The 10356-nt window shown below is 41.8% G+C and overlaps 1 protein-coding gene and 1 pseudogene across 2 annotated transcripts in view; both read right to left on the reverse strand.

Moving 5' to 3' along the window:
- The window catches only part of ACADL (acyl-CoA dehydrogenase long chain), a 39068-nt gene extending 35535 nt beyond the window's left edge, over positions 1 to 3533 (reverse strand). The window contains exon 1 of one of the 2 annotated variants that reach the window (XM_019656910.1): positions 3402 to 3533. In XM_019656910.1, the coding sequence (XP_019512455.1) occupies positions 3402 to 3478 (77 nt within the window). In that variant the 5' untranslated portion in view covers positions 3479 to 3533. The remainder of the gene's footprint in view (positions 1 to 3401) is intronic. The other variant, XM_019656912.1, reaches the window with a different exon arrangement.
- Positions 3534 to 7206: 3673 nt separating this feature from the next.
- Positions 7207 to 8667, reverse strand: LOC109390429 (60S ribosomal protein L6 pseudogene; annotated as a pseudogene).
- Between the last annotated feature and the right edge of the window lie 1689 nt (positions 8668 to 10356).

Consider the following 10356-nt stretch of genomic DNA (forward strand, 5'->3'; position numbering starts at 1 on the left):
TTCTTAACAATGGAAAGGTTTAAAAGCAAAACTGTTAAATTTAGTTTTGGGCTTCTTTCTTCCTTAGTTGGACACTGCATTTTAGTCTTTGTCCAAAAAAATCCCAGTCACGTTTACTGGCATTTAATTTGTTTTTATCTTTTTTTCCCCTGGAATGGGTTATTTTGTTCTAGTATATGCATCTTTGCTTAACGCTATAGGCTAAATTGTGTCCCCTTCCTCAAGTTCATATGTTGAAGCTCTAACTCCTAATGTGATTGTATTTGGAGATGGGCTTTGAGGAGGTAATTACAGTTAAAAGAGCTCATAATGGCGGGGTCCTAATCCAAGAGGATTGATAGCCTTATAAGAAGGGGAAGAGAAAGATCTCTCTCACTCTCCCTGTGCACATGGACCAAGGAGAGGCCATATGAGGACATAAGAAAGCAGCCATCTATAACCAGGAGGAGAGTTCTCACCAGGGACTGAATGGGCCAGGACCTTGACCTTGGACTATCCAGACTCTAGAATGATGAGAAATAAATTTCTGTTTTGTTATGGCAGCCTGAGCTGACTTAATACACATTTTGTGTCATTTTGTTTTAGGTTTATCTTTTATATGCAAGTTTTAGTTGAGTTTTATTTGTTAATACAATCTGAGATGGCTTTTAACTGGTAACCTTTAGTTGTGAACATTTAATACTACAGTTTTTATACTTGGTCTGCCTTTTGTCTTCATAAAAATTTTTCTGGTTGCTACTCTGTCATTGAAATAATCATTTTTTTTAATGGCTTATTCATTCATTTAGTTAACAAATGCCTTATGAACGCCTGTTATGTACCAGGCACTGTTCAGGTAACTCGGGATACAACCATAAGCAAAACCAAGATCCCTGTCTACAGGCTAGCAGGGGAGACTGAATAATACTAAATGATAAATAAAGAAGTAAATGATATGTTAGAAGGTGATATGTACTATGGGAAAGAAAAGTAGAGCAGGCATCAGAGTGTATGTGTCTGGGACCAGGCAGGGACTAAGGCTGTAGTATGAAATAGTGCAATCAGGGCAGGTTAACTTAGAAAAATAAGATTTGAGCAAATGCTTAAAGACAATGCTTAAAGATAATGCCGAGCAGATTGCTGGAGTATGATAAAATAACTTTAGGCCAAGAATACAATTAGTGCAAAGGCTGTAAGGCAAGATGGTATCGGATGTGTTCTAGAAAGAGCAAGGAGGCCAGGTGTGGAGAGACTGGATTGAGTGAAAAGAAGAGCCGATCACGTCCGAGGTAATGGGACCAGGACATGTAGGATCCTTGCTGACCACTGTCATGCTACATCAAATGGACAGACTAAAAATCCTTTATCCCATAATTAAAATGATTGGTTCCAATTTCTTGCTAGTAGAAATAAAACCGTAATGTACCCATTTGTCCATATAGGTTCTCCATACTTGGGCTTTCTCCTCACAGGAAATACGTGCTGAGTCTACGAAACTGGAGCTCTAAGACACTGAATCGTTTGTCAAAATAATTAGTAAATAAAAGACTGGAATTTACATTCAACTCTTCCTGAATCTTAAAATTTTGTATCCCATGCTATGTTAAGGAAGCCTTTGGAATGTTTCTAAGTAAAATCCACAAGAAAACAAGGAAGTGAAAGAAATGCCAGAAAGAAGAAAGACTTTCAGGTTAGTCAAAAGTGTTCCAGACAGAATATGCAGAGGAAATAAAATCAAACACTTGGCAGTAAGTTTGTTGGAACATCTATTTCTTACTTTAAAGACCAAGGAACCTGTGCTGAATAAACAGACCCCTTTTCTCTCTATAAAAACTAATTTGTACTGAATAAATTGGCCATTATATTCCTAAAGCAATAAACTACTACTAATCTAAGATGCTAGACTCTAATTATCATTATTGTTGTTATTATTATTATTAGCCTGATATTATCTAAGTAAGACAGTCTCCTCCATTTGGCAACATCTGGGAGATGGTTATAAATACAAATCTCAGATCTCACCTAAGATCTACTGAATCACAATGTGTATTTTAACAACATCATCCCTAAGTGATTCATATGCACATTAAGGTTTAAGAAGCCTGTTATAAATAAAACTATAATTCCTGACCTATTCAGAGGGTCCCTCAGGTCCTCCATTATCCAATATTCTCTATATGAGAGTAGATTTTCTTCCTATACTTCAACCAAAATAGACTTAAAGCAGAAGCAGATATGAGAATTGAGTGGTATTCTGTTAAGCCAGACATTAAAGTTCTGCAAAAATGTAAAACAATGTCGCTCTTCTCACTTTTTTTTTGGGGGGGGGGTATTTTTCATAAAATTGTTAACATGTAATGGGTTTATTACTGTCACTTTTAAATGAACAAAATATTTGTAAAATTTCTCAGTTTTGTAGATATCTATTGATATTATCAATAGACACAACCCACATAAACAAAAGACCTTTGGGACCCTCTATTTTCAAGAGTCTTGATACCGAAACGTTTGAGGATCACTGTCTTATTAAGTTCCTGGGGAAAAGCTTAGAAAAGTATGTGTATCCTAAGTCCCAGTCACCACCTCAGTGAAGCCTTCCCAACCCTCCTCAGGAATAGCAAGCATTTTGTCTCCTTGCTCCCAAAGCATCTTAAGAGTACCACAATGCTGTCATGAGCTAATTTATCCGTCCTGTTGCCCTCATTAATAGTGAATCCTCAGTGCTTCCAGTGTATCCAGTGAATGGATTTTAAGTCTCAGCACCTGAAGCTTTTGATCTTATAAACACTACCTTAATTGTCACTGGGCCACTTTGAAACTGTCTCCACTAATTCCTCTCCATTTAATTAATCAAAGGATTTATTAATAAATCTCAAACGAATTTCCTTGTCCGACGGGGCCGTCTCCAGGTCTTTTCTGCCCCGGGTTGTGTTGTGGGGGGACACTTCTCCAGGTCAGCGCCCGGGTTTTCTCCAGATCTGCGAGACTTTGGAAGTCCCGCTCCTTAGTTCACTGAGCGGTGACTGCCTTCAGCCACAGTTCTAAGACAGAAGATCGTAGCTCGAGCTCAGGCAACTGCGCCCAGCGGGTGCCCCCCACCCCCCACTCGCCTCGGGAAACCTCCTCAAAGTGTAGTCCACCGCAGAACCTGACGAGCATGGGGTGGGGTCTGAGAAAGAAGGTTCAGCAAAAGCCACCTTTCAGCTTTCCCGCGGGGAGGGATGCACAGCCGATGCCCCTACCCTTGTCCAAGTGGGTCCCACCCGGTTCCGGCCCCTTCTGCCACCCTCTTTCTTCCCCGCGGCCCAGACCTAAGCTGGGGCCCGCCGCCTTGTTACAATCTTCCAGGAAACGTGGTGTAGCCGCGCGCAGGCTCTCTGCTGCCTCCCGGGCCCTGACAACTGCAGCCGGTGGGCACTCACCTCGCGGACCGCAATGGACACGGCGCGCATAAGCCGACCCCCAAGCGCAGGGACCCACGGAAGAGGAGTGCAGCCATAGCTGGGACAGGGAAGGGTGACAGGGGAGGTGGACACGACCTTTTGGATACTCTAGGGCGGGGCACCCGGTGGGCGGGCTATCAGTTGTGCTGGTTGTGCTGTTGGCTGAAAAAGTCCAGCAGCCACCGAGATAAACACGCCCCGGGCGCTTACTTACCCAGTTCGTGTCCTGAGCCTGGAACCTGGAGCCTGGAGCCCCAGAGCGGGATCCCGAGGCCTGTTGGGGGAGTGTTGCAACACTCCCTGCCCTCAGTTCTTAACAATGGAAAGGTTTAAAAGCAAAACTGTTTCTTTTCTCTGCAGCGTTCTTACTTGTTTCTCCAAGCAGTTATTTTTAAAACTCTTGAACTGCTTTGTAACACAGATATAAGCTGCGGAACCTCAAAATGGACCCAAATACAAACCCACAGAAATTTACATGAAGTGTTTTTTGGTGACATCGAAAATTGATTTACTTCACATAGGCAACTCTACAAACACTGTTTTCAAAGAACTGTGCTCTTATCATTTCTTTTTTCTGGCAAAACTTAGTGGCTACTTCCTGGAAAAAAAAATTAAAATTTATTCAGTATACTGTACAAATAAAACTCTAGTTCCGTTCTCCAATAGTATTTTATTTGAATTCACGTCTTGCCATGTTTTTTCCCTCGAGTCATCAAATACTGTTTCATAACCTACATTTTAATTGAATAAAGTCTGAGCTATTAAAATTTATGGATTTTATTTATTTATTTAATTTATTTATTTTTGTAATAAGATAATATCTCTGAAGGTTTTTGAATTCTAAATAGAGTTTGCAGAATGGATTTCTAACGAGGTAAAACAGGACATTAAGGCCATTCTAATAGTAGAGGACAGTTGGGACCTGAAAGAGTACAAATGAAAAAGAGATTTTGTGCTAGCCGTCAAGAACTAACAATGCAGAATATAAAGAAGTTTAAAAAGAGAAGGAAAGAAAAGAGTAATTCTAAACAGAAGCAAGTGAGTATTAGTTGACTGGGTTGCACAAGGCTCCGTGCAGAACTCTGGACTTGCTGGCTGGTGGTCTTTTACTACCTCAACCATCAGGAGTATGCCAGGGTGTTGACTAGCTTCATGGGGCCAATGAGGAAAATAATAATAATAAAACACTACTTCAGTGTGCCTCAGTGTGCGCTGAGAATCACTACAGCAGCAGCACTTGTTGAATCAGAATATCTGATGCTGAGGTCCAGGATTTTCCATAGTAGACACATCTCATGGGTGATTTTTTTTTTTTAAACAGGCTTAATGCATTCACTTTATTTTCCTTGTATAGAAACACTGTGGTGGCTACAGCTGGAGCCAGGGTCCTCTGCATGGAGACTCTCCTGTGGGTCTTTACTAGAAGATCAGTGAATTCTGGATAGGGAAACTTGGTGAATATTGTCTCTTTAGAGGTGTCTGGGTGAGATCGCTATAGATCTTGGAGCTGGATGGCATAAAAGGTGGCCTTAGCAAAGTTGCCCAGGGTGGCAGTGCAGCCTCTGGCCTAGGTGTAGCAATCCTTCATATCAGTCATCCTCAGCAACTTCTTGGGCCTAGGGGCCCAGGTGATACAGGGTCTCTGGGGGTAGAGATGAGGTGTACCACCACAGGGTGCAATGGACTGTCACCTTGCATGTATAACTGCAGATGAACTTCATTTCTTCAGCATGCATTCTGTTTTAATCCAAGCTAGCTTTATTTATTTATTTATTTATTTGGTTTTTTAAAGATTTTTTAAATTGGGGAATTTGGGGAAGGGGAACAGACAAATTGCTGTCTTTTTGTTCTTCAGTCTAGTTGTGGAGGACTTTGCTTCACTGGCCCAATTTGGCACCATCATTGCGCTCTTCCCAGGCTAGGCAGATCAGTCGCCGGCTTCTGGACGGCAGCTCACGGCAGCTGCTGGCTGCTCATGCTGGCTGCTGGCTACACACGGTAGCCCATGGCAACCCACTGCAGCAGGGGCTGTAGCTTTCCCGTCGCCAGCCTCTCACAACAGCACAGCTGCAGGCTGAGCTGTTGTTCAGCATCTTAGCTGTAGAGGGCAGTGTCACTGGCCCGCATATGTGGGATCCAAACCGGGGACCCTCTGACGTCCCAAGCCAGCTCTTAACCAATGAGCCACTCGGCCGGCCCCAAGCTAGCTTTATTTAGCTGGAAGAGCTAGAACTCTCTTGCATTTTTTTCCCCAGGCTCTCCTACCTGTGCTTATTCTGTGTGTCTGCTCTTTTTAATCATTAGTAAAGCTTCATGTTTATCAATCATGACCAAGATATAATAACCAAATCTCAGACAAGGGTAAACGTTTAATAAAACAAAGCTAACACCTTGCTTGGCCTCAGTTGCTATTTCAACTCCAGATTCCTGAAAGCGGAACGTTCCATGGGCTGCATCCCCTGGGAACTGGACAGAACAATGCTATGACTGACACCAGGACCTGAAGCCATGATCAATTGCTCCTGCCTTAGCCCCAACCAATGGTAGAGCCCACGACCCCAGCTCCAATAGTAACCATAATTAATGATTTTTCCCTTCTATAATCTAGTAACTAGAGGCCATTGGGGAGCCAGGTTTTTGAGAGCACTAGCTCATCTGTGTCTCGGCTTGGTGCCAACTCCTTAAATAAACATTTACTTTCTTTGCTGCAAACTCCTGCTCATGTTTTTTTATAGCTTGGATGTACACAGACAAGTGGACCCGTTTGAGTCGGCGATAACACAAGGGATGGTATGGGACATGCTGATCTTGATCCTCCCAGTAGCCTTGTCCCCCGCCACCTGTGGAGAGGTGGACTAGGACCATGGTCTCACACATGGTGGTGGCTGTCTCCTTGGAGCACTTAACACCCAGACCAACATGGTCTTTGTAGTCCCTGATGGCAACAAGTGCCTTGAACTTGGGTCAGTAGCCAGTGCAGGTCTGCTTTTACATAGCCTAGTCTTCAAAACCTCATCTTTGAGTGATGGTCCCAGAAAAATGTTGGTGCCCTCAGGCTCCTTGATAGGCAGGGAAAAGAGAACTCTTACAGGGACTTGACCTTCATGTCTTTTATCGATGAGGAGCCACCTCTGGTTCTTGACCTTGCCTCAGCAAGCTCCACAGCCTCAACCCCAGCTCGGACCACAGCGGAGCATTGTTGAAGCCTCCTCATGTAACACTGTAAGAGTTAGCTGTCTTCATGCTCCTCTATATACAGACTCACAAAGCCTTTTCAGGTGATAGTGACTTGAATAATGGCCTTTTATAACCAAGCTGATAAAAATTATTGTAGATTTCTTTTCTAATTCAAAGAATTGTCTCTCATAGTAATATTTCAGATCAAGAAGATCTGAAAAAGATCAAGTAAAATTCATTTAGCTATCAAGATGAAGATGGCAGTGCTGAGGCAGAACTATGGGGGAGCTCTTTGGGGTCAGCAGGCCTTTGTGGAACTCCTCACATCAAATGGGTGGCCATGTTTCTAGTCTCTGAGCAGGGCCACTGGTGTCCATGCAGACCAGAGGCAAGATTTCTCTACTTACAGACTTTAAGAATTATTGCCAAAGTTCTTAGGAAATATGATAATGTGAGAAACCCCAAGACTCTGTATGTCAGAGAAAGTGCTTAGTGATTTATGAAGAGATGAATTTCATTATAATTCCATTTCCATGCATTTAATGATGTACTTTGCTGTTTCTTATACACTTGTAAGATATACAGGCCTTTTTCAAATGTGAAAACACTAAACAATCAGTGTGGATACTTGCCACACCACTTTATTTTTTAACAGATCAGGCATGTAATTAGGCTCTTTGTAATAAATTTGAAACACCAGTGTGTGAGGCGAAACCCCATTTGTGAGACAAACACAGAGCGGAGGTAGCCCTGGAGCTGAGGAACAGCTTTGATTTTGGGCAGAATGTATGAGTCCACGGCTTTCTGATCCATTTTGCGCTGCTCTGTAAACTTGTATTTCTCTTTCTCTGTGTCGAAGATCTCACCCTCCTGGTGTCTGGGCTTATGCAGCTGCTGCTTCTTGAAGTAAGCATTGTGAGACGTTTTGGAATTTTCACACCACTGATATCAACTTTGGTGGATGACGACTCGTCAACTGAAGCTACCCGAGTGGACTGGGTGGGAGATTAAGCAAAGAAAGACACAGAGATGAAAGCTGGGATCAGGAGATCCACTGACCGCAGATGGCAGAGCAATGGTCTTGTTTATTTTTTGCACAATGCTTATATAGCAGTAAGCAGCTGCAGGGGATCTGTTTGTCCAGTTAGGCAGTAGTACGTTACATCCTGTTATGCACTGCTCAGAGTGCCTTAGCAGGTTACATTTTGTTACGCACTTCTCAGAGGTGCCTGCGGCTTCAGCTGTTTTTTTCTCTTCATGGATCAGTGGGAGTAGAACGTTCCCTGAACTGTTCCACAGGCTGTGAGGACCCTGTCAGCTCACAGCCTGCTCCCCACAGGTGGAGGTGGTGATGACAGATTTCTGGTGTGTTCATAGAGGAACTTGATTGAGGGACAGAGGTCCAGTCATAATCAGCAAGCCACTGCTCTGCTGCTTCAGGAAAACCACCCTCTCGACCTCTGTGACGCCCAGTGAAGATGATCAGAATGGTCCCGGGAGCGATGCTGCCCCCAAGTTTTCTCACGTGCTGACTGAAGGGTTTCTTGTCGTGGCTCAGCAACTTTCGAGGCACATCTTCAGTAGGATAGTATCTAGGCATTTTGCGAAGTTTAACCACTTGGGTGCCACCATTCTGTCGCCACCAACTGGTTTTGCGACAGTAGCAAGAGCCTTCTCCTTTTTTTTCCTTTTCAATCCTGGGTATAGCTGCTGAATACTTCCTCTTGTACATGGCCTTTCAGGAATACATAGCTGATCAGGAATACCTGCCGATTCCTTTGATCAGGACAGGGTTTCAACTGCTGTGGGGCTTCCTCTTCTTAGGCGTTTTGGCCTTGAGGTTACCCTTCTTCTTTTTTTTTTAATTAAAGTTTATTGGGGTGACAATTGGTAGTAAAGGTACATAGGTTTCAGGTGTAGAATTCTGTAATACAGCATCTATATATCACACATTGTGTGTTCTGACTCAGGGTGGTGAGGTTACCCTTAACCTGCCACCAGCATCAGCCTGCTTGGCTTCAGGATTCTTCTCCTTAGCGCCCAGCTTCTCAGCTTTTTCACCCGCCATCTTGCGGGATGGGGAAGAGCTAAATTTAAGCTTGACTGCCCACTGACATATAATCTTATTATTTTGCACCTTTATCTCTCATTTTCCTCAATGAACTGTTTCTTTTTCTCTTTTTTCCCCCCACAGTTATAAGTTTCTTAGAGCACTTTGGGTTCAGCTTATCAATATTTCACCAAAATTATTGGTTTAACTTTTTATTCAGAAATAATTTAAAATTTGCAGAAAAGCTGCAAATATAGTGCAACTAATTCCCACATGCCCCAGTTGTTAAGATTTTGGCCCATTTGCTATATGTATGTATTTTTTTTTCTGAATCATCAGGCCCCTTCACCCTTAGTGTATATTTCCTAAGAACAAAGGAGTTCTCTTAGTTACTATAGCACTGTTATCATGGGTAGAAATTTAAACTTGAGATAATATTCTTAAATAATTTACAGCTCATAGTCCAATTTCAATGACTGTCCCAGCGATACTCTTTTATTCTAATGAAAGTGTGTTAAAAAACAAACAGACCAAGCTTGAAAATGCCTTGAAGAGACAAAACCAGTTTAGTAATACAAAGAATAATTTAGCCTAACACAGTTTACCCTAACTTTACATGGGTCATTTTCTGCTTATGTCTCAGAAAATCATAAGCAAAACTTGAACTGTTTCCCAAAGTTGATATGAAGTAACCACTGACCCATTCCTTCCCTATCATTTAAGAAAATTCTAATATTATAGCCAATCACTGTGAAGAATAAATGGTCACTGTATAAGCTGCTTTATAAAACATACTCCTGAGCCTCATTCCATGTTTTGGTTTGAGTGCTTCAGCTTCCAAGAATTATATTTTTGGTATGTGCTGAATAAACTTTTACTAATTAATACTTCCGTGAGTCATTGGTTTTCCTTTGGCTGTCTCTGAAGTTTTCACAAGTCCAATCCAGGATATTTTATTATCATGTCTCCCTAGTATCCTTGAAACTATTCCTTCTGATTTTCTTTATCATTCATGATATTGATATTTTTTGAAGAGTAAATGCCAGGGATTTTATAGGAATAACTTAGTTTGGTTTTTTTTGGGGTTTCCTAATGGTAGAATTGGTGCATAAGTAACGATGTCCCTCTCAGTACACTGCATTAGAATGTCCCTAATGCTAGTTTGTCCCATTCTTGATGAGGTTAATTTGAAACTCCTTAATTTAAATCCCTTACATTGTTTAAAATGGTGTCCACCAGGTTTCTCTATTGTAAAGTTATTGTTTCATTTTTTGGTATAAAAACAAATATGCTTTCAAATGCAGTGATCTGAACTAAAATGAAAGGAAAGGTTAAACAAACTACCTAGATAATTTAGGCAAGCTGCCCAGTATTTCAAGAACACTTTGAGCCATTTATATTTTTCTAGCAGGAGTAAATCGCAGCTTTTACCTGAGAGTTCTACGAGGCATGCTTATATTAACCAAAATGTTCATTAAAGTCCAAATAATCAGGGAATGTTCCAGTTAGTATATGTACCTTGAAATTGGAGCTTTAGGAGTTAACATAAGGGAAAGAAAGATAAAGACACTAGAGGAGCATGGAACAAAATTAGGAAAGGGTTATAGGAAGGAAGAAAGGAAGGAAAGAACAAAGGAAGGAAGGAAACCAATCCAACTGGAGGATGTATGCGGGGAAGAAGTAGGAATTCAGATTCAGTAGATAGTT

The sequence above is a fragment of the Hipposideros armiger genome, unplaced genomic scaffold, assembly GCF_001890085.2.
Source record: "Hipposideros armiger isolate ML-2016 unplaced genomic scaffold, ASM189008v1 scaffold_268, whole genome shotgun sequence".
Lineage (NCBI taxonomy): Eukaryota > Metazoa > Chordata > Mammalia > Chiroptera > Hipposideridae > Hipposideros > Hipposideros armiger.